At 40.8% G+C, this 25,761-nt stretch overlaps 1 protein-coding gene across 1 annotated transcript in view; it reads left to right on the top strand.

Annotated features, from left to right (window-relative positions):
• The first annotated feature begins 2,594 nt into the window (after window positions 1–2,594).
• LOC144525253 (obg-like ATPase 1) overlaps window positions 2,595–25,761 on the top strand; it is a 46,602-nt gene continuing 23,435 nt past the window's right edge. The window contains exons 1-4 of the mRNA XM_078261906.1: window positions 2,595–2,609; window positions 2,718–2,809; window positions 6,553–6,696; window positions 7,836–7,963. Of these exons, the coding sequence (XP_078118032.1) occupies window positions 2,595–2,609; window positions 2,718–2,809; window positions 6,553–6,696; window positions 7,836–7,963 (379 nt within the window). The remainder of the gene's footprint in view (window positions 2,610–2,717; window positions 2,810–6,552; window positions 6,697–7,835; window positions 7,964–25,761) is intronic.

The raw sequence follows: 25,761 nt of genomic DNA, 5'->3' as shown, positions 1-25,761 counted from the left end.
CGTGTTCACGCGCGGCCATACGCGCTGCTAACTGCTAACTGCTAACTTTTTGGGGGAGTGCAGGTGAGGGGTTAATTACAAATGACAGCTTGCTTCATCAGCGCGTGTAGTGTGTGTTTTTAAAAGGCAAGTATTTTATAAGCGGAAAAAAGTTTCAGCTTCCAGGGGATGCCTGCTGTAAGGCCGCCAGTCATCTCCATTAAGCTGCTGAGGCACGGTGTCTTGCAACCGAGAAATAAAATGTAATGCCACTCTAATCACTCATTTATTAAATTGAGGACAATTAAGAGGATGCCGTGTTTCAACAATTTTACTAAACTCGCGACTTATTTTCTTTTAATATCACAATTCCATAAGCCGCGTATTGTTAAGGCGCCCGGGGATAATGGCATAATGTAAAATTGACCTGCTCTGACGTGAACCAGCGTCCCTTTAAAAGTTAAAGCAATTTTCCAGAGAAATGCTTGACCGAAAGATGTGCATTACAGTATTCAAAACGGGCCAATAATGCTCCATTATAGAGTATGAAAGCTGCCAGTCAACACAGGCGCAATTTGTTCAAATACTCTTTTTGCTTTAAAACCACCACCTTTGGAAGAGTGAATAAAATAAGTCTCAAATACTGAGCGCTGCCAAGAAAATTGAATCATTTCTGCAATCATGGCAAATTGTCAGAGTGCTGTTAACAGTATTAAATGTCTATTCTACATTTAAACAAAGTTGGTTGTTCCTAAAGAAGTCATATTAATTCGAGCATTAAATGAAAATGAATGCAGAATGCTAGGGCATTTATTTTCATCATACTTTTTCATAACATAAAAAATAACCCTAACCCTTTAATTAAGAATTAACGGTTATTAAAAAAAAAAAAATGATTTCACTGAATTTAGTTGCCATTGATAATAGATATGTATTACAGTCTTCTGTCCATTTGTTCAAATGATAATATTCTTGTGGACATGATTATTATGTAGTATTATTGTGTAGTAATAGGCTATCTTAAAAAATAGCAGTGTGACCGTTCAGATTGGAATAATGATCCTAACAAAGAAATCTACATAGGAATCAGTCTTTATGCACCATTAAATACTGTACCTTAAATGTATACGAAAGGAAATGTGTTTGTCACAGTAACCTAGAACAATAAATAATAGTGATTTTTCAGACGATATTTACTTGAGACAAAAGGGGAAAACATGATCTCGCCTTGTCATTCAAGTGAGAATTTTGAGTTGAATCTGTAATTCTGGACTCCATTCGTGAGCACTTCTCAGTGGCAATTAGGAGCCTATTACAAGCCATTAGATTGATCAATGTACCTTAAACAATGGGAATGATTTATTTTGTTGAACAAAACGCTCTGCATCTATTGTGATGAGTAAGTGGGGGTGCATCCATCAACAAAAGATAAATGATTAATTCAGACCTATTCATTTGAATTCTTTCTACAAAGCCATCCTCACTTGCCTCAAATCCAGATTATTAGAGCCTCATTTTCTGCATGTTAAACCAGACAGGCTGCTGGGTTGGGTGGTGGTTTTTGGTTGTGCCCTTGTGTGCTTTAATTTGTATTTCTGCTGAGGGAAGTTTATTTGAGGACATTTAACTAATTGTTTTAATTTTGTGTGCTCATGTGGCTACACCTGTTTCTCTCAAAGGGGGGTTGGAGGAAACTATGAGTGCAAGGAATGTTTACTTTATTTCTGTGAAGAGGACGCTGTACGATGTTGTAGATACGATACGATTACTTGTATCATCAAAGGATGCTCATTGAGTTGAAAAAATGGACACAAGTATGGAGATTTGTCAAGATGCTTTAACTTAATATATCTTCATTTTGTTGCAGATGTTTTTGGGTTGTGACATTTATTGTGTTGTCTTGTAAAATGCAAAGATGAAGATAAAAACAGTATTTTTCCTTTTGTGTTAAATGACAACGTCTGTGTCTCAGCTGTCATTTACCATAAGTTAGTTCTTGCACTTTGAGGTTGGCGGGTTTTCAATGTTTATTTTGGTGGCAGGTAAATAGAAACAACAGCAAGGAAATACAATTCTTACATATTAAAGTGCACTGCAAAAAAAACTGCTTGACAAAATGATTTATTGCTGTAGGAAGTTGATGAGCTATAACATAAGGGGAAATGGCAAAATTGCTCGGCCCTGTCTGTATAGAGACGGAACTCGTGGATGTCTTTAGTTGGACGACAGTCAAGACAGATGATTCAAATGTTAATAGAAAGCAGGCAGCTGTTGACAACACAGTCAGGCCTCTGTTAAAGATTAACTACACTTTCAATACACACATTTCAAGCAACAGTTCTGTGTAAGATTGATCTCACAGCAGCTCATCAACCTGCGTCGATATTATCAACAGCTAAATTTGGAAGTACAGGTCAGCTTGCCAGTGTACAGTGTCAACTTTCATTTCCATAGGCTGCATGTTCTATTTTTAACTCGGGGGAGCGAGCCAGTTGAAGTGCGGTCGACTGGTTACATTTGAGGACTTAGCTTAGCACATGTTCTGTCAATGAATGTGGTGTTTTCTCTGAGTTGGTGAGCTGTTGTGGAAGTCAGCAAAAGCTTAACAGCGGGAAATGGCTCCAAAGAAGGTGCAGGTTATGAAGAATAGCTCCATTCAACAAAAAATGAGCATGCAAGATTATGTAATGGTATGTGGCTTGTTCTGACTGCAGACATCTCCACATTTTCTTTATTAGGGAAAGGGAGATGATGCAACAAAGCCACCACCACTGATTGGAAGGTTTGGCACTTCATTGAAAATAGGAGTTGTTGGCCTGCCCAATGTTGGGTAAGTAAAGGGTTTTTATTTACATAGATAGTGTCGCCTTCTCACCATTCACACTGCATGCACCAGCATCACATTCATATGTCAAGTAATTTAGTCTTTCCAGCTCACCTAACCTGCATGTCATGTGAGATACCACATCACAAAGTGAACACTCAGACACAGGACTCTCAATATCACTGAGGCACCTTGCAGGCCAGTCTCTGCTGCAACAGATCATGCAACTCTAATATCAATGTGTGTGTGTGTGTGTGTGTGTGTGTGTGTGTGTGTGTGTGTGTGTGTGTGTGTGTGTGTGACAAATTTCCTTCGGGATAATAAAATATATCTTATCTTAACAGAAACAGCACATTGACTACAGTACATGGAATACATATTTGAGGAAATTGTATGAAATTCACTTGCGTGTACAAAGCAACCCAACTTTCTGCTTTCATTCGTCAGACACTATTAAACCTGCATGAAATAGTACTTTTCAACATGGCTATTTGCCTGTAGTTGCTTGACAACACATTCTCACTCCCATCGCGTAAAATACGGACGCTTGGTCAGGTGCCTTTGGCGTTGTTATTGACGCTAGAAGTCTTCTTTAGCGTAATATCTAAACACACTTTATCTAAACGCATTTTATCTAAATGCACTGGGTCGGGACTATTGCCATCACTTTTGACACAGTTAGGTTTAGGTAAAGGTCGTGGGTGGGCTTATAAAAGGTATGTTTACGTGACACACGGTACAAGAACGGGACAGTTGGGTTTAGGAAAAGAAGAACGTGACAGTTGGGTTTAGGAAAAGAAGAACGCGACAGTTGGGTTTAGGAAAAGATTGTGGGTGGGGTTATAAAATAAAACGGTCCAGTGACACATGGGACACAAACCCCGGTCCCTGGGGTGAAAGTTCTGTGCTTTCATACTACTCGCTATCGTCGCTCTTATTACTACGTCATCTTCACACGCTGCGAAGCTGCTGCTCTGCCCGGTGCGTTCCATACACACGCTGAAGGGTGCTTATTGCGTCGTATCTCACACTGAGAGACAATGACCAAGTGTCCGTATTTTACAAGTTGGGAGTGAGAATGGGTTGTGCTTGAAGCTCACAGGTACAATCAGGTACAATCAGTGACAATAATAAGACAATAATTATGTAGGAAATACATTTTAAGATTAATCAAATTGTAATCTACAGAAAAAAAAACATGTTTTAGATTAGTTTGAATGGAACTGGAAAAAACGTCCAGCATGGACAGAATAATAAAAATCCTTGTTATATTTTTTATCATTGATCTTATGTCATTCTTTTAAATATTTTACAACTACAAAACTAGTTGTAATGTGCGAGATATGCTTTGGTGTCTTGCATGTATGACATAACCTAGCTAACCTAAAACTCTACAGCCCAATGAACTGAAAGAATGCAAGCTGAAAACTGAATGAGAATAAGTTGCAAGATGTAAAACAGAGTCCCAGATCTTGTCTCTTTCTTCTATATCAAATTATGCTATTTTATGGGAGAAGGAGGGTGCATATATAATGTTAGTGGCTAGGGTGTGTTTGAGGTGTATATGTAACTAAAGTTCACAATGAGCACCTAACAGTAAAATCAAAGAGACAGTAACTTAAAGGCAAAATACTTAAGACATAGACACAGGAAATGTGGAGTATGTAAGTCTATTTGAGATGTTTTCAAATTATTGTTAGTCAATAAATCAATGTAATCAAACACAATTAATAGATGTGAAGAATGAAAACATGTTAGGTAGTTGAGGAATATTTCAATTCTTTGAAATATGAACCTCTGTGTCAAAGAGTTACTCAGTCTGTGAAAGATTTTTACTTGTCAAGAATCTGTACTACATGGCCATGTATTTTAGGAGGCTGACACACTGTCTGCATGTCAGACCTGGTCAGACAAATCCACCTTGTCAGCATCTACCAAGAGCTTCAGCAAAATCAGTGACAGAGTGTAATCACAGGGCAGACCCAACATTACTTTCCTGCAGCCCCCTTTGAGCCACAGGAATGGCCACAGTGTTAGGTTATCTTCTGTTCAGCTGACAGGTTCTCATTTTTATTGTGCAGCTCCTTAAAACATTTTTGAATCACTTTTAGCTGAACTGTTGTTTTTCAAAGTAGCCTAGAAAGATTTGTTGGGGCTAAAAACTGCAGGTTTTAAAGGGACAGAAAGGCCCAGGATGTTGAGATGTCATCCAGTTACTGCTCTGAATCAGTGAACTTGAGGCCACAGATATTGCTATAAATCATTGACAGGCTGAGAGTATTTTTCACAGAACTCATTTCATTATATATTCAGATACTGGATATTGATAACAGAGAATAAACACTATATTATGTTTGTGCTTCTTGACATGTAGTGTGTCTTAGCTGTTCTGCTAGATTTTGAGCATATTGCACAAAGATCCGACTCTCTAGAGTCCAGTGTTTTTACCCTTACCCTAGCAGAACCACATTTTTTTCCTTGTATAAGAATTAGAACTCTTTGAGGTTGTGGCCTGCCATACCACATTTATGTCAAAATAATCTATCTACTTGTTCTCTCGTTGCCTAGGCCACAACTGTGTATTATTGACTACCATTTATAACTGCAGAGTGAATGAATTGTTGTGTAGTGAAAGAAAACGTCATTAAGTGTCCCCAATTTTTATACTTGATTTGGATTTAGCTAGCTAGAAAGCCTAGCTTGTTTGTAACTTTTGAGTAGACTTTGATTACCTGGATTTATTATTAAAAAACAATAATTGTGAATTGACAAATATTTATTACATGTAGAGTTCATCCACTTCTCAGTCTTCATCAATCAACAGTTTGCTCAATCCTCATGTATTCCATGTAGTCATTGTATTCCACAATGCATATTTTTGTCTGCAACATTCATAGTCTTCATAGTAAACCCAGACAAAAGTTTTAGGTTGATATTTGGCCCAGCCATCTATGCTGGATGTCTTACTTCCTTATAAGGAGTTTCTACCACCCATCAGTGGAAAAACACACTAATGTCTGGCTTCAAATACACATCACTTTACCCATTGACCAGCATATTGCACTATAATATGTAAGTAAGTCATTTGCTGTGCAATTATTTAAGAATGTTTTTACACCTGATGATGGTTGTAGTGTTACCATGGTTTGTCTATCTATTTTCCCCCAAGGTGACCCAAGATAGCCTTGAAGTATGTTAGAGAAACAATTTATCTTTATATAAGGAATTAATGCATGCACTTTACCAATCTTGTGCAATTTCATGCCTATAGGACTTGACAAACAATCATTTCAATGTGAATCATCCAGTGAGGGGATACAAATTGAAAGTCCTGGATTATAGTTAACTGCCATGCCATTATTACTCTTAGACATTTGCCATTGTCTGTAGATTTTGAAGTACACTTGATCTGCTTGTGCCATACAAAATAAACCCCTCTGTGATCATAACATGGGGCGGCGTTTGGCTGATCCCGTTCAACAGCTGAGATCTATCAGAAATGTAATTTGCCCCTCGATTTCATGTACAATTGATCTATTATGGGATTATCTGACCTTGTAATTGGGCAAAGTATTTCATAGAGTATTTTTTAAGCGCTCAAATATTCAATCCATTAGAATAACCTTTTCATTCTTGTGCAAAAAGCCATTCTTGCATAATTTACTGAAGTGTTTCATACTATCGAACCATTAGGTTCTGCACAGCAGCACTTTTAGATGGATTGACCTCACTGATGTTTTTATTTTCAGGAAGTCAACCTTTTTCAACGTGTTGACAAAGAGTCAGGCTGCAGCTGAAAATTTCCCCTTCTGCACCATTGACCCAAATGAAAGCAGAGTGCCCATTCCAGATGAACGCTATGATTTCCTCTGCCAATTCCACAAACCTCCCAGGTATGTGGTCTCATCGTTCACGTATTTTTCACACTTCAGATGTGTAGTTGCTGACGGTCTTCTTGCAATAGGTATGAGAAAACATAACAATGTTGTTGACATGTAGCTGCCAGTTCTGTATGATGTATGATTGCTGCTCTACTCCAAGGTTTTCTGTTAAGGGAAAAGCTGAAGCATCCAAACCTCCTAACACCTGGTTATCATACACATTTATAGAGGCTGTTAAAGCAGGATGAATTCAGATTTGTTGGGCTATACTGAAAAAGTACTAGCGAGATATACCTTTTTGAATGACAAGAATTGGTATGTTGAATAGCACAGAGCATTTAAGTGCATGAATTTTAGTCACAAGAACTATGCTCCTACTTTTCAAAGAGCAGTATGAATCTCATAAGCTTGCTTGAACTGAGTTCTGTCCTACTTATGCTGTATATGCTCTGTACTGTAACTTAAATACATGCAGAACAGAGTCCACTGCTATTAATAAATAAATACACCAGCGACCATAATAATATAAAATACAGGCAATCGCCTGTGAACATGGGCATTGTAGTTTAATTTGAGTCAGTCACATATAAATTGTTGCTCTGCTGTAAATTCTAGAAAACCAAATGTGTATTAATGCACGACTGAATTTTTTTTTTTAAATTAACCATTTTTAAAGATTTACATCTTCGGCTGGAACTAATTTGCTTGAAGCTGAGGTTCACAGACATGGTAGGAAAGTCAGAAAGTATTGAGAGATTGATTAACATATTGTTTTTGTTTTCTTTTATGTTTGTTTATAATATAAAAAAATCTAGAATAACACTAGCCTTATCTTTTAAGATGTCCACTCTGTGTTAAGACTTATTTGACTATTTTTGTCTTGACTAAACTCTATGCCACGTTTTGTGGATATAATTTGAATAATTTTGTATTAAATACCACTATATTGAAAAGAATAACATTCTGTTCAAAACTGTTCCAATGCAATCCAATACAACAACATCACAAACTACAGTCCCAAAAAATCATAGATTAATCTGACAAAGAGTTTCAGAAACCTTTTAGTGGTTTCTGCTTTTGTTAAAATAATATTGATAATGTTTAAAGTCTTAAATGACTGATATATTTTCCTTTTACTTCCTGGGTTGCAGCAAAATCCCAGCATTCCTTAATGTTGTTGACATTGCTGGCCTGGTGAAAGGTGCTCATGCTGGACAAGGCCTGGGAAATGCCTTCCTGTCCCATATCAGCGCCTGTGACGGCATCTTCCACATGACACGTGAGTCACAGGTTGAGGGTTGCTCTCCCTCATAGGTTTTCATATCATCAACAAATCACAGTATTTTATACTGCTAAAGCACTTGCATTGGCAACATTTGGTCACACTTAATATACCCAGTACTGGCTATTTGAAAGCAAATGCCTTAGTTGTGCTATAGCTTTGCTAGTAGGGCATCTTGTCTGGTGCGTGCCAAGAGCAACATAATAGTCATAATAAAGTCAAGTCAGACCTCACTTTCCTACTGGGAGGCTCCCTAAATAAGAATCACAGAAGTGAAAGGGTCTGTGCCTAGTTTAGGCTTCACACAATCAATAGCACATTTTGAGGTTTGGAAACATAACAAGAGACTTCAGAAGGAGCACCACATAATATTGTAATATGATTCCTAATGCCACTTTTGATTAAAGCAACACTATGTAACTTTTCCCACTTCGGTTCCCCTACAGGTTGTCTCATTGGAACTACAGCTCACGCTACCCGCCGCTTCAGTCCCCTTCCAGGTTGTCTCATTGGAACTACAGCTCGCACAAAAAGTTACATAGTGTTGCTTTAAAGGGATATTTCACTGCTGGAGAGATGAATATGTATTAAATTGGGTCATTTATGTAGTAGAAATGTGAAATTTGTTTTAGAAGTTGGTGCCTTCTAGACCAAGGACCAGAAAATTTATTTTTGGCTCATGTGGATGAAAGACAACAATTCCCAGAATGCACTTCCAAGCAAGTCCACTCCCAAGCCACGCCTACCATTTACAGACATAATAGACAGTGAGACAGTCAACTCAACTGAAGTGTGTTTTATTGTCATTTGAACCATATACACGAAACAATGTTTCACCGTGGCTCAAGTGGTGTTACACATTTAAAATATATAAAAATGACATACAAAACAGGCTACATTTAGCGCACACACATTATAGGCTCCGTAAAGTTCAGCTAACGCATTGGTAGAATTTGCGTGGAATGGTCTGTATTTAACAGTCATAAACTCCACCAGCGGTTAGCAGTAGTTGGATAAACCCCATTTCTGCACCAGTCCGTGTCCGTGTTAACACAGCACCACCTCCACGAGTCTTACCCGACAGAGCAGCATCTGCTCGGAGGGCTAGCAGGCCTGGTAGCTGGATAGTCCAGTACACTGTTGTCAGTGTTGGGAAGGATACTTTCAAAACGTTTTCCGTTACAGAATACAGAATACATGCCCAAAAATGTAATTTGTAACGTATTCCGTTACGTTACTCAATCTGAGTAATGTATTCTGAATACTTGGATTACTTCCACATTGAATTGCATTTTATAAGTGTAGGAATGCGGCCATCACATACAGCTTACTAAACAGGCCTATTCTGGTGTGTTCTTCTGTTCCAACTGGCTGAATGTGTACCTAAACAAGCAGATAGATTGTTGTATTTGTAGTCCCGAACTGCATACTACAAAAATCTAACCGCAGTCTAAGCTACCACGAGCTAATTTTAGCTAACGTTAGCTAACATGTCAAACGGGGCTAGTCTTTCAACGGCTCTGGGGATAGTAAAACAGCATGTAGGAGAATGTAAAGTCGCACGTCAACTACAAAATAGCAAGGTGACCAGTAAAACTACAGCAGACGACTACCCTTGGCTAATTAAAAAAAAAAAATAAAAAAAACCTTACTTTAAGATGCTTCTTCAGGTTGGAGGAATTTGGACGCTGAAAGGAAGTTGGTTGCTGGCAAGCAGAGGTTGCACTGCACAGTTATATTTCGTTCTCCCTTCTCTTTCTTTAATGTGAAATGCTGTTTGAATTTCCAAGATAGAAACCATTCCTGCCCTGGCTCTGTTGTGCCGGTTCCGGCTCCATTTCTACCTCTATCAGTGATCACGTAAATAGCTCACTTTTTCGTTTTCATATTGGGGCTTCTGGGAAATGCATGGAGTTGCGAGAGTGAATAAACTCGTGAAACAGAGAAGTATGTAATCCATTGATTTCAACAATGTAACTGTATTCTAAATACCAACTATTTAAATTGTAACTGTAACGGAATACAGTTACTCATAATTTGTATTCTGAATATGTAACGCCGGTACATGTATTCTGTTACTCCCCAACACTGACTGTTGTTCAGCCATGTTTCCACAAAAACAAAAACACAGCAGTCTCTGAACTCGCGTTGGGAGTTTCGTTGAAGTTGGAAGTAGTCCAGTTTGTTGTCTAATGAGCGGACACTTGCAAGCAGGATGGATGAGACAGGTGGCCGGCTAGCGTTAGCTCTCCACCTAGCTCGAACTCCTGCCCTCGTCCCACTTTTCCACTATCACGCACATCACTTTAGATGTCCCCTTACCCGGCTAGCGGCATCTAGCGACACCGCTGGCTGAGGTGCTGGTCTCCGTAGCAGGCGAAGCTCGCGTAGTGTGTCGAGTATTCCGTCTGTAATAAAGTTTCCTGCATATTCTCCGATTTGTACCAATGTATCCCGATGGTACACATGTGCGGTAGTTTGAATGCACATAATTGTTGTAAAAGTTTGCTACTGAAAAGAGAGAGCCTGTTATTAGCTTAGCTTCAAGATGGCTGACACTGGAGTCACATCGGCTAGTGACAGTCCCACCCCCTATGGGCGGGTTGAAAACATTTGTAACTAGCTGGCCGTAGTCCATAGACTCTGTGTAAAAATGCCTCCGATGACACTAAATGGCGATTTTTGCGTCATCAGAGGCTTTTTTCCAGACCCACAATACAGAGAAGGCTCGCCTCAAGGGGACATGAGGGAGGGAAGCACGGTCATTCGAAAATGCTACCGGGTTTCTACTGATACAAAGCTTAATGGTAATCGGTGAAGTATCCCTTTAAGTTTAGGTACAGTGGAGGTATGTAAGTTATTAATAAATCTTGTGAAGATTAAAGGCTTCTTTTTCTTTTCCTTTTTGTTTTTTACACACTGCATACATTCCTAATAATAAGTATAATACTTTTTATAATACTGTTGACAACAATAATAGTCCATCCATCCATCTATCATAATCCGCTTACCTGGGGTCGGGTCAGGGGGTCAGCAGGGACCCCAAACTTCCCTTTCTCAAGCCACATTAACCAACTCTGACTGGGGGATCCCGAGGTGTTCCCTGGCCAGGGTGGCACAGTAGGCACTCCATCGGTTTCCTGCTTTGAATCATGGCCTTAGATTTTGAGGTGATGATGCTCATCCCAACCGCTTCACACTCTGCTGCAAACCGATCCAGTGAGTGGATCACTGATCGATGATGCCATCAGGACCACATCATCTGCAAAAAGCAGCGATGAAATCCCCAGCCCACCGAACCGCAACCCCTCTCCACCACGACTATGCCTCGATATCCTGTCCATGAATATGACAAACAGGATTGGTGACAAAGTGCAGCCCTGGCGGAGGCCAACCCTCACTTGAACGAGTCCGACATACTACTGAGAACCTGGACACAGGTGGGAACAGGGGATCCACCACACCGGTCTACCATTCCTAAGGCACTGTCCCAGACTTTAAGCAATGTTGAAGAGGTGCGTCATCCAAGACAGGCCCTCCACACCAAAAGCTTTGAGAATTTTTGGACAGATCTCATCAATCCTGGGGCTTTGCCACTGTGGAGTTGTTTGACTACCTCAGTGACTTCCACCAGCGAAATTGACGATGATGATCCTCCATCATCCTCCAGCTCTGCCTCTACCATAAAGGGTGTGTTAGTTGGATTCAGGAGTTCCTCCTCAGTTGAGATCAACAGTGTCCCATCCTTACTGTACACAGCTTGGATGGTTCCCTGTTTCCCCCTACTGAGTTGGCGGACGGTTTTCCAGATGCTCCTTGGTGCCGACTGAAAGTCATTCTTCATGTCTTCTCCGAACTTCACACCCGCTGCTTTGCCTCTTTCACGGCAGAGGCTGCAGCCCTTCAGGCCCGTTGGTGCCCTGCAACAGCCTCCAGTATACATATACATATCCCGGTAGGATTTCTTCAGTCGGAAGGCTTCCCTGACCACCGGTGTCCAACATGGTGTTCAAGGAATACCGCCCCTTGAGGCACCTAACACCCTGAGATCACAACTCCCCACTGCAGCTTCAACAATGGAAGCTTTGAACATTGCCCACCTGGGTTCAATGTCCCCAACCTCCACAGGGATGCCAGAAAAGCTCCGCCAGAGGTGAGACTTGAAGATCTGCCTGACAGGGGCCTCCTCCAGACGTTCCCAGTTCACCCACACTACTAATTTGGGCTTACCAGATCTGTCCAGTCTTTCCCCACCACCTGACCCAACTCACCACCAGATGGTGATCGGTTGGTAGCTCCGCCCCTCGCTTCACCCGAGTGTCCAAAACATGCGGCCTCAGATCAGACGATACGATCACAAAATAAATCATCAACCTTCTTCCTAGGGTGCTCTGGTACCAGGTACACTTATGAGCATCTTATGTACGAACCATCCATGACTAGCACAGAAGTCTAACAACAAACAATCGCTTGGGTTTAGATCAGGGAAGCTGTTACTCCCAATCACGCCTCTCCAGGTGTCTCAATCATTGCCAATGAGGCGTGCGCATTGAAGAACTATGGAGTCCTCAAATGGAGCCCCATACAGGACTCCATTCAGGGTCTCCAAGAAGACCAAACACTCCAAACTGCTGTTTGGTGCATATGCACAAACCCAGACCTGACTCCACAGCACTCCGGAAAGGACAACAATAATAAAAGTGGTAATGATAATACAAATAATGTACTGTATATTTCACTATACTGCCTTCTGTGACTTTGTCGATGTCTAGATGTGATTATCTCATTAAATTAACTCTGTCCCTCAGTGAGGCAGGCTTCAAATTACTTTCCAGGTCTTCCTCAACTTCCTTCGTCTTTTGTCTAACACAATTAAAGCGTTACACACTAGAATAAATCAAATATCAGCAACTGAAATTAATGCAGAGCCCCTTTTAAAAATAGCTGAATTTGTTTACTGATTGAATGCTGTTATTGACTTTCCCACTGTGTGAAAGGAGCTCTGATTAGAGAGTCAGTGGTGGCAGGCTGGACATAAAGGGTTAAGATTAAGACCATTTTGCTGTATTCTTTGTAAGCTGTCTCTGTGTATCACGGACAAGTATATTATTTTTTGTCCAGTACAGTTTTCAAATAGCCTTTGACTCTGTAGTTAGTGAGAAGTGGAACTGAAAGTGAAATGATTTACAGAGTGGACAAGACATGTAAGGGGAGATAAACAGGTCTGTTGTCAGTTCATTTTTTAATGACTTTTGGTACAATTCAAGTTAAAGGATAAGGCTGGTGTTATTCTACATTCTTCGATTGTCAACAAAACCCTCAAAAAATGATCAAAACCATCAATGTGTTTGTAATACGTAATATATACATTATTGTTACTTATTGTTTGCTTATTTACACATATACCCTTTTTTAACGAAACAGTATTTAATTTGCAATGGAATGTGAAGGAGAATTGCCTAAAAGCCTTCCAGATGGTTGAAAAGTTAAAATAAGGAAGCATAGCGTGTGCTATTTACCGAACTCGCATAAACAGACGCAGCTTAAACTGCGCTAGTGTTAGTAAATCTGTGAGAGCATATATTCATGTAAGTTTTCACTAGACAAGAAAGACAAAAGAGGAAATAAATGCACACGAAAAAAGGGAAACAAAGCAGTAATCATAATAGGCCTTTAAACATGTATGGCACAGGAAAGAATTAATAATTAATATTATGTACATTGTTAAAACAAACCACAGTTAACATTTGATATGGGCCAAATGTATATGCCAGATTCTCTCCTATAACCAACTCTTTTGTTTCTACTCACACAAAGAAGACAAACATCCTCAACTATCATAAATAGGGAGATCGAACACTTCTTGTGTGTGTGTGTGTGTGTGTGTGTGTGTGTGTGTGTGTGCGTGCGTGTGTGTGTGCGTGCGTGCGTGCGTGTGTGTGTGCGCGCGCGGAGTGTTTACATCTATCTGCTTTGGCATGCCATTGTTTCCACTTTAGTGAAGTCCTTGGAAACAATGTGGTATGTTTCACAACTTAACCATTAAACATAGCTGGATTTGTTTTATAATTATATCTATCTGGTGTCAGGCAGATTGCAATGTTGAAGCCACTACTTTTATATAGCTTGATTATATGTTTGTGGGGGATCACACTTTTTGTGTCTGGAGTGGTATATTTATTTGTCTGGAAATTAGCAGAAGGGTTTATAAAGATACTACAGAGAGTTGCTCAGCGTTAGTAACATGAAACAGTGATTGTTAGTGCCAACTGAGGACACAAGCAATTGATTTATTCCCTATATTTGGTTTACAATCATTTGTTTAAAAGTTGTGAAATTTGAGCAGTTGTGCACAACAGGTTTTACAAAGGTAGAACAGGCCATAGTGTCTTTACATCTTTTTATAAGATTCAACTTTTTTTTTATAGAGAGTAGTCTAACTGGAATTTCCAAATTATGGCTCAAAATTCCACCAGTGGTGTGCACGATTTGAATATTTTTAAACCACCAATGACTTTGAAAAGCCTGTGTAAACAGTGGATTTGCTTTCAACAATACCTTCCAACTACTATTAAGGCGCAGGATGACATCCTGAAAGCTGATTCTGTTGAATGGCTGGTGTTGCCTGGTCTCATAACAAAATGGTTTGCAGGCTAAGTGTTCCCAGTGCTTCTGCAGTGACTGGAACACAACTGGATCCTCACTGTCTGAGACAAGACACAGACATGTTCTACTTCATCTGCTCTTCTGTTCCCCGCTAGCTACTTTGCCAGCTCACCTGGCCTTATTCCCAGATGTTTGGTTTCCAGCAATTAGATGTTTGAATGCTCACACAGTGTCCCCCTCATTGCTGCAGGAATGCTCTGGTTCACTTCTAATGAAGACTTATTTACGGTTGCACGACACTCAGTAAGAATCTAGCCTTAAGGTACTGTGGTATAGCACATTTATCTTTAGAGACTGGCTGTGGTTTGGGGCAGCCGACTGGAAAGTAGCTGTTATTTTTGGTGTAGACTTTTCTCTCATTGGGATATTCATGCTTTCAGCACCTGTACTCCTGGCTAAGTTAAGCCTCTTCCCTCTCCTCTGCTACTGCCTGAAGCAGACACAAGAAAGTTCTCCCATTTTATAAAACAATATTAGAGGATTTTAGTGAAACAAAACCTGATCAGTTACATGAGATCTTAGCTATAGAGCAGTATAAATGTTACATTGCAGTATTCTTTATAGAGCTGAAACATTTGGTTTATTGATTAATCAATTGTTCAGCAACTAATTAATTGTTCAAGGCATTTAGCAAAAACCAGCAGTGTTGGTATGTAATTGTCATTCAGTTTGGCAGTGTTCTGCTTAATACAGTACCATACAGACCAAAGATGTAACACATCTGCAAAGATCTCTGTTACAAACAGTGAATACTTTTTCAGTTGCAAAATTCATTGTAAATGTAAACCTGGACGTGTGCCTACAGCCAGTGGTGGAAGAAGTATTCTGCTTAAAGTACTAATACCCCACTGTAAAAACACAAAATTTTACTAAGTAAAACTATGTAAGTATCATCACAAAAATGTATTTAAAGTATTAAAAGTAAAAGTACTCAATGCAGAGAAATCCTCACATTTTAGAAACTGGAAACAATCTAATAATTTCAGCTGTACTTGTAGGACGTTATATTGTTGGGTAGTTTAATCTATAATAAAACATATTTTATAAAAGACGTGTTTTGTGTGCAAAAATCTTTATTTTTAAAGTAACTATTAACTAAAACTGTCAGATTAATGTAGTGGAGTAAAGAGTATAATATTTCTCTCTGAAATTTAGTGAAGTAGAAGTAGAAAGTGGCATGAAAAGAAAAGACTCAAGTAAAGTACAAGTACCTTAAATTTGTACTTAAGTACAGTACTTGAGTAAATGTACTTAGTTACACTCCACCACTGCCTACAGCAACTGCAGCTGTGGTAACAGCAGCAGCTTGTACAACATCTAACAGACCAATAGCCAATGAGCTACTACTGTAGTTCTTTAGTTGGTTTGCAGTCTTGGATACCTGGAAAACACCTTCATAAAATGCCACAGTTGACAGACTGTTGACAGACTTATGGAAATATGGATTTTTGTGTTTTACAACTAATTATAAAGACATAGGCCTATTTTACTCCTGTGTACAATTATGTATGTTAACAAACATAAGTAACTATTGTTAACTGCATCTGAGAATGTTAACTTTATTTAGTTGGATTTAGTTGTGTGTTAGTTTGTATATCAAATCTGTCAAACACTTTGGGAGTGTTTCTAGGTGCTAACTGTCTATATTAGTTTTGGTGTTGGGGCTAATGTGATCAAATCAAAAGTCAGTCAACATTTGTGCCTCTCCTGAAACTGGTCCTATTCACACATCTCTAACAATGTTTACTATTTAAGGATCTCTAATATCCTCATTGACTTCCACGTGAATCATCATTGCCTGATGAATATCTGAATCCGATGATAAAGAGTGAGTGATTGAATAAGTTTGCTTCACTTTGCTGAATCTGGTAGGACAGTTGTGTTTGGTTATTGCATCATGCAGATGGCAGCCCACTAATCGCTTATAGTGAACAAATCAAACAAATCAACAAAATTTTTAAAAGAAGGAAATCCTCCCAGTGCTTAATCAATCAATTTATATATAAAGGTGGAGCCAGAAAATAGAAAACAAATTGTGAAAACATGCACAAAATTGTTAATACATTTACAAAAGTTATGACTATGGCATGTTTTCAATCTCCTCATTGTGACGAGATCTTGTATGTCCAACAAATAATGAAAATTGTTACGATTTGGTTTTTCGCTTTGTTTAGACCCCGAGGCAGATTCAGACACCCTCACACTGGATTTAGAGTAGAACGTTTTTTTATTTGGCCTAAGCCAACCTTGGTCCTTGCAAGTGGAGTGTGAAATGGTGAACAGGTGAGGTGGCTATCCTGGTGGAAGCAGATGGCATCTGGTGGTGGGGAAGTGGTGCTGGCTGGTGAGTATTGTGGCACGGTATGGCAGAGGAACAGCTGGGGCAGGCTTAACTCAGGCAGGTACTAGAGGTGGAAGAGACACAGGTGAGAATATTCCTAGCACAGTCGCAACAACAGATCAAATAAGTTTCTTCACTGGAGTATAAGGGCCTGGAGAGTTACCACATAGAAAGCAGAACAAGCTGGCGATGAGTGAGTGGAGAGCCGGGTTTCATATACTGAGCTTGATGGTTGATGGGAGTTAGGTGTGCCAGGTATTGCTGAGCCATGCCCCTGCTGAGAAGCACGCACACGCACGCACACACACACACACACACACACACACACACACACACACACACACACACACACACACACAGGAGGAGACACAGGGAAAGACCGACAGGGAAACAAACAGGAAACACTGGGAAAGTCTAGAGGTCACAGATCGGGCTGTGACAGAAAATTACAGAAATTACGTCAATGATTGAGTGTTTTCACTAGCTAAACCTATTCACTAAAAGTATTAGGTGTTGCCCTGCCTAATGGTGATATCTCCTTTCATTCATTTTTGTCATACTAGTTTCCATCCCTAACGAGACGCAATTTGTTTGGCTGTTTTTTATTGCCAACAACTCCCATGAAAAGAATAAACCAACAATTCTTTAGTGAACGTAATACTTTCACTACTGAATACTTTCAGACTCTTTTACCCATACCGCTTAAGACGGAAATCTTTTTTAAGAAATAGGCGTACAAATAGAGTTTAATTTTAAAAAGAAAAGTCTGAGTATATTTCTTCAACAACTAGACACTGTGGTTTTAGCACACATTTCTCAAACACACTATTTTCAGCAGGGGATTAATACATATTTGGTATGCTGGTAAATGTTTTCTGCACCAGGATGGTGTGTGTGTTTACCTTGCACGGCAGCTCTATTCTCGCGATAACACAAGATCACGCGATAATTGCAGGATCACATACAGTATCACGAAAATCCATCAATTAGTTGACAATACAATAAGAAAAATATAGAATATTACCAGATGTATCCTTTTATGTAGGCTATGCTGAACAGTGAGAAGAGCCATGGATGTATATGGGATCAAATAGCATATCTTTGAAAGGAGGGAAGTAAACAATAACTTTCCAGTAATGGTAGTTTAATACGCTGTTATCATTAGCTTAGCATTAACACTTTTTTACTGAACAAACATTTTCCCAACTTTAGCCCACAGGTTTTATTATAGCTGGAAGCTTTTTTTCTCATATTAATCCATCATCTCTCATGTTCCATCTTTGAATAGTAATAATAATAGTAAAATGCTATATAGTATATAATTGTATATTAGTAGGAAACACTGGGTTTCCGAAGCCTCTATCAAATATTGTTTTCTGCCAAGGTACCATCGAGCCAACACTTGTCTTTTTTGTCAAATTAATACTTCTGATGAAAATGACATTACATTATCAAAGAGGGAACAAATGCCAAGGTAAAAAGTCAAGTGTCAATTTTGGACAAATATTTACTTGTATGGTCTGTGTTAATGTTGGACTCAGTGCAGTGGGGGCTTTGGCTTTCATCAAGTCACTACTGTACATTTAATTAGTCTAAGTGGTGCTTTTACACACTTTTATATATTGTGGCATTTAAGTGTTAGATTTCATCATATTGTTTCTTTATCTGTTTTTTCAATGTTCAGCCATGATCCACTCTGCTGTAGAAACGTTAACTGGTTTATAAGAAGCAAGCGACCCACTTTCCACACTTGGACAAAAATACACTGTGTTGTACAACAGTCTCAGTTGGGTCCTAGCCTTACTGAAAAATGGTAATGTTGCATTGCAAAACAGTCACTAAAATAAGCTTCCCTGTGCAGTGCGTGTTACTTTGTTTATGTTAGTTGTTGTTGCAATTGTAAATCTAGATCATTTAGCTGTGGGGATCATCTTCCCTTTGTGTGTTTTCGGGGGTGTATTAAGGTGCTGTCACAGCATTTAAATGAGCATTTTGCTTCAGCGAGAATGAAGAGTTTTTGTCAGCCTCCACTCATTGTGGATGATTAGAGCAAAATGTCTACCCATCTTGACTGGAGATCGCCACAGCTCCAGATAACATGCCCGGTGATTGAAGGTCGCAATATTTTGAATTCTAATGGGGCTGCGAGATGAATTGCCTGAAATAGACTGTAGAATCTTCCTGCTTCCTCCTCATGCCCCCCTTGCCTGTCCGCTGTGAAAAGAACCACTGGGAATGGCAAGGCCCGATGATCATAGAATTATTGGATGGTGATTCTAAACCCTTCAAAGAGGAGTTGCTATGGAGATCTCGCTCCAAACTGTGAAATGATTCACCTTTGAAAGGCTGGAGGGCCTGAAAGCTGAACACATCATTGTTCAGGTGGCGGTTGGTTAGGAAATTGCTGGTGCCTGTGCAATCAGCAGCACTATAGTAGTTAAGGATCTAAAAAGGTTTGTTCTCTGAATGATGTGGGACAACAGTAGTGTGCATATGGCGGTTCCTTTCAATCAATGCACTCTCATGCTCCATGGTTTAACAAAATAAATGGAATCACAGAGGTTAAGCTAATGATAAGGGAAATTAACACTGTAGTTTTTTGTCAGAGTTCATGAAAACTGGAGCCTCGCCAGTACATTCACTTTTCAACTACACACAGATCAGGCTTGTCTGAATGGCTTTTCATGTAATTTTTTTTAGTCAGTGATATCAAACATTTTGGAAAGATGCACCTGTAATACTCAGTTTGGTATGAGAAACTGCAGTTGACAGTAGATTATATAGGAATTGGAGACACCTTGTGAGGTACAGATATTCATATAATCGAGCCCTGTGATTTCACTGTGATCTATTTTGGAAGATGGGATCATGTAGAAAACATGAATGTTTCTCTGATGGGCTCAAACCCACCATTTTCTTGTGTGAAACTGCTTTTTAGCAGCCAATATATTTGCCATAATTGACATACGCAAATAAACAAGGCTGAATATGCCACAAACTCTGTTACAGAAGCAGTGTACAAATTGCTGTCAATTTCATGTATCCTTAAATTAATATCAAGAAGATATTTCCTGATTGAACATAAATACCCTTGTGTGCATTGCCAGTGTTTCTATGTTAGGGAGACATCCATAATGGGCTTTTTCTGACAGACTCGTAAAATAGCTTTTACTGCTTTGAATACCAGGAGAATTGCGGCACTTAGTTTGCATGGACATTTTAAAAGCAGTGCAAGGAATGCAAGTTCTTTAGATGTGCTCTTACCCATCTTGCATGTGAAAACATGCACAGGAAGTTAGAAGTCAATGAATACTGTAATTTAACTGAATTATGTTGACCACATATGCTCCCAGGTAGCAGCATCAGAGGAAGCAGCTCAATCAGTATTGATCTTGACTTGACTCAGATGACTGCCTTGTCTGTGTACCTGACAGAAAAGTAATGATATAAGCCAGCTTGAGCTCACTTGGTAGTTTTATATGTTAAACTTGTACAAACTGGAAAAAGATTTCTAATTTAAAATGTATTTTTAAAAGATATGTTCTTAAATGTGTTGAGTGACATTTTGCATGAGGTCAATGTTAAAGACATTGTTACTAAAATGTATTTATTTATTTATTTTCTAGATGTTTTTCATTTGTAAATGTCAATTCATGGAGTTATATCTTCTCAGGCTGCACCAGCCGGCAGTGCCGCTTAGGCTCTAAATCCATAATTTTGCAGAACTTAGTCTGATCCCTAATCATGCCATTGAACACCACTCACCCTCTAGAGACTAATCCTTTTGTTCTGTCAATAAAGGAGCACCTGTTAATAGTGTATTCAAAACATCATAATTTGAAATGAAGCAGTAAAATTCAAATTGTAAGACAGACCTGACTCCTGAAACTGGGCCTTTCCGATCTCTTTCTTCTTTTTTGTCTGTTTTAACTGTCTTGCATGTGGCTTTGTTTGGCGCCACAGACTCATAAGAGCTGTCTTCACAGAGCCCTACCCAGACCCATTTGTTAAAGGACTAATTGTGAAGATTGTCCCCTCAGATTTCTCTCCTCTCTTTCACCTCGTCCATTTGTTCTCCAGCTCTAAGCCTTGAATGGGACGTTGGTAAAGTAGATTTGAATGTTAAATTAGGCGAAATTAATTAAAGCAAATTACTTTGGAATATGTGGCAGTCAGAGGAGAGTGTCAGTTGATGACTAAATAGTGAGTGATCAGCTGCTCCTGCTCTTTGAAAGCCACTTAGAAATTTTGATTTATCAGCGTTTTATTAGGGATGTATAACAATAGTTAGAAACTGCCGATTACTTATTTAAGAAAGTAAGAAATGTGTTACGAAATGATTGTGCTTGCTTTAGGCATTTAAACATTTTAATAAATGGACTGACATATAGCCATTCTCATGCATTCATTAACAGTGATTTGTACCAATCATGAGTGGTTTATTAACCACGTGAACCTGTTTTAAACCTCTTGGTTCCTCATTAATATGTACTAAATTCAACAACAGACTGGTATGCATTTTCCATTTTTAAACACAGTATATTAAAACTGTGCATCATAATTGTTTATAATATATGTATGTTCTTGCAGCTAACAAAATGATTACATTGCATTATGTTTTCTGAGTTCATGCAGACACAATAGCAAATTTTCATTCCAATCAGTGCTGAACAGGGAGCTGGCAAATTGGAGCAGCAAAACAATAATTCCACTGATTAGCCCCTTTCTGTGCGGCGTAAGTGAACTGTTTATACTGTGGAGTACCTCTGCAAGAGGAGAGGAACCAAAACAGCCTGATTAGGCAAAGAGTAATTGGATAAGTTCATTTTACCATGAGGACAACGCACAGGATGACAGCTTGCACAAAAGTCTACAGCTTCTGTTGACTCACATGAGTAATAAGGATTTTTGGTTGTCTGTCATTTTTGTTAAGCTTTAATGTTTTAGATGTGACCAATGAGTGATGCTAAATTATAAAAAATAGTTTAGTTTAGAAAAAATCAAGAGTGTGTCACATCTTAATCTAGTAGAAGAACAAGATATGATATTCTGTGCATGTGGAAGATCATTAGAGGTCTTTATATTGGTTCAGGTAACAATTTAGTGTCCTTTACAGTTAAATAACACTTTGAGCTGGTCTCTGAGGTCTACAGCTATGTGAGGCTGTGCTTTTAGCTAAATGCTAACATCATAATGCAAACATGCTCACAATAACAATGCTAACATGCTGTTGTTTACCATCTTACTTTAACGTGTTAGCATGCTAGTTACAGTTTGTCCTATGGAAAACAGAAATGTCTCCAAAATAATATGGCAAGCCAGTTGTCAATATCCATCCATCCATCTTTGTCCGCTTATCCGGTATCGGGTCGCGGGGTTAGCTGGTGGGCTTACCTATACGCACAGTCTCGGTTCTGGAACCATACTCCTGGATAGGGGTTGGACTCTTTTCTTCTCCGGAGTTGCCCAGGGTGTGAGTCGCCGGGCGGGTGTGGGGATACTCATAAGTCCCCGGCTGAGCGCTGCTACGTTGCAGTTTACCCCGGTGGACGAGAGGGTCACCTCCCTAAGCCTGCGGGTTGTGGGGGGGAAAACTCTGACTGTTGTTTGTGCATATGCACCAAACAAGAGTTCAGAGTATTCGGCCTTCTTGGAGACCTTGAGTGGAGTCCTGTATGGGGCTCCAGTGGGGGACTCCATAGTTCTGCTGGGGGACTTCAACGCGCACGTAGGCAATGATGGAGAAACATGGAGAGGCGTGATTGGGAGGAACGGCCTCCCTGATCTAAACCAGAGTGGTTGTTTGTTGTTGGACTTCTGTGCTAGTCATGGATTGTCTATAACGAACACCATGTTCGAACATAGGGATGCTCATAAGTGTACTTGGTACCAGAGCACCCTAGGCCAAAGGTCAATGATCAATTTTATAATCATTTCATCTGATCTGAGGCCGTATGTTTTGGACACTCGGGTGAAGAGAGGGGCGGAGCTGTCAACCGATCACCATCTGGTGGTGAGTTGGGTCAGGGGGTGGGGGAAGACTCAGGACAGACCTGGTAAGCCCAAACGGGTAGTGCGGGTAAATTGGGAACGTCTGGAGGAGGCCCCTGTCCGACAGACTTTCAACTCACACCTCCGGCGGAGATTTTCGTGCATCCCTGTGGAGGCTGGGGGCATTGAACCCGAGTGGACAATGTTCAAAGTTTCCATTGCTGAAGCTGCGGTGAGGAGCTGTGGTCTTAGGGTCTTAGGTGCCTCAAGGGGCGGTAACCCACGAACACCGTGGTGGACACCGGTGGTCAGGGAAGCCGTCCAACTGAAGAAGGAGTCTTTCCAGGATATGTTATCCCAGAGGACTCCGGAGGCAGTTGCAAGGTACCGAAGGCTGTAGCCTCTGCCGTGAAAGAGGCAAAGCAGTGGGTGTGGGAGAAGTTCGGAGAAGACATGGAGAAGGACTTTCGGTCGGCACCAAGGTGCTTCTGGAAAGCCGTTCGCCACCTCAGGAGGGGGAAGCGGGGAACCATCCAAGCTGTGTACAGTAAGGATGGGATGCTGTTGGCCTCAACTGAGGAGGTAATAGGGCGGTGGAAGGAGCACTTTGAGGAACTCCTAAATCCGAATAATACGCCCTCTATGATAGAGGCAGAGCTGGAGGATGATGGGGGATTGTCGTCAATTTCCCTGGTGGAAGTTGCTGAGGTAGTCAACAACTCCACAGTGGCAAAGCCCCAAGGATTGATGAGATCCGTCCAGAAATGCTTAAAGCTCTGGGTGTGGAGGGGTTGTCTTGGTTGACACGCCTCTTCAACATTGCGTGGAAGTCTGGGACAGTGCCTAAGTAGTGGCAGACCGGGGTGGTGGTTCCCCTTTTCAAAAAGGGGGACCAGAGGGTGTGTGCCAATTACAGGGGTATCACACTTCTCAGCCTCCTCGGTAAAGTCTACTCCAAGGTGCTGGAAAGGAGAGTTCGATTGATAGTCGAATCTCAGGTTGAAGAGGAACAATGCGAATTCCGTCCTGGTCGTGGAACAACGGACCAGATCTTTACTCTTGCAATTATCCTGGAGGGAGCCTGGGAGTATGCCCAACCGGTCTACATGTGTTTTGTGGCTCTGGAGAAGGCGTATGACCGGGTCCCCCGGGAGATACTGTGGGAGGTGCTGCGGGAGTATGGGATGAGGGAGTCCCTTCTAGGGGCCATCCAATCTCTGTACGACCAAAGCGCGAGCTGTGTCCGGGTTCTCGGCAGTAAGTTGGACTTGTTTCAGGTGAGAGTTGGCCCCGCCAGGGCTGCGCTTTGTCACCAATCCTGTTTGTAGTATTTATGGACAGGATATCGAGGCGTAGTCGGGTGGAGAGGGTTTGGTGGGCTGGGGATCTCATCGCTGCTTTTTGCAGATGATGTGGTCCTGATGGCATCATCGGCCTGTGACCTTCAGCACTCACTGGATCGGTTCGCAGCCGAGTGTGAAGCGGCTGGGATGAGGATCAGCACCTCTAAATCGGAGGCCATGGTTCTCAGCAGGAAACCGATGGAGTGCCTTCTCCAGGTAGGGAATGAGTCCTTACCCCAAGTGAAGGAGTTCAAGTACCTTGGGGTCTTGTTCACGAGTGAGGGGACAGTGGAGCGGGAGATTGGTCGGAGAATTGGCGCAGCGGGTGAGGTGTTACATTCAATTTATCGCACCGTTGTGACGAAAATCTACCGGTCAGTTTTCGTTCCAACCCTCACCTATGATCATGAAGGCTGGGTCATGACCGAAAGAACAAGATCCAGGGTACAAGCGGCCAAAATGGGTTTCCTCAGGAGGGTGGCTGGCTCCCTTAGAGATAGGGTGAGAAGCTCAGTCATCCGTGAGGAGCTTGGAGTAGAGCCGCTGCTCCTTCGCGTGGAAAGGAGCCAGTTGAGGTGGTTTGAGGTGGGCGCCTCCCTAGGGAGGTGTTCCAGGCACATCCAACTGGGAGGAGGCCTCGGGGAAGACCCAGGACTAGGTGGAGGGATTATATCTCCAACCTGGCCTGGGAACGCCTCGGGATCGCCCAGTCGGAGCTGGTTAATGTGGCTCGGGAAAGGGAAGTTTGGGGTCCCCTGCTGGAGCTGCTGAGTTGTCATTACATTTCACTCAAATGTTAAACTTGTGGGGGCACTAGAGAAACGTCAGGGAACCGCCAAAGTTATTACAATTCATTCTCCAGGAACCATGAATGTCTGTACAAAATTTCATGGCAATCAATCCAACACTTGTTATATTTCAGCCTAGACCAAAGTGGTGGACTGTCAGTGCCATCCCTTGAGCCATGCAGCTAAAAAACACTTAGAGATGGTCTCGATGGAACTGTTTCAGGTTAGTGAAATATCTGGCTTCATCTGTAGACAACCAGGACATTTATCTGATTAGTGAAGATGCAGGGGATAACTTTACTGTTCAGACTAATATGTCTGATAACTTCATACATAATGTAGCTCTGCAAAGTTTTGCCTGAATCTTAGGTATGTTGTTGCCCATGATGACTAAGCACATATATGAATCATCAATATTTCTTACATACTGTTAGAACTTGTTGAGAGATGATGTGACAGCCTTGTGATGAATAGTGCGAATCACTTCGGTGACGTTATTATCTCGCAGGGCCTCACCTGTCAACAGACCTTCACTGTTCAGGTGTCAACACATGAATATGGATTGTTGATAACGTTTAGTGACTCCACCATGCACATTCCAAACATAGTGTCCCTCAACATGGCAATACTTTAAACCAAGTCATCATTCACCTGACATCCACTTCC

The sequence above is a fragment of the Sander vitreus genome, chromosome 11 (genome assembly GCF_031162955.1).
Source record: "Sander vitreus isolate 19-12246 chromosome 11, sanVit1, whole genome shotgun sequence".
NCBI lineage: Eukaryota > Metazoa > Chordata > Actinopteri > Perciformes > Percidae > Sander > Sander vitreus.
This window is presented reverse-complemented; position numbering and strand designations above follow the sequence as displayed.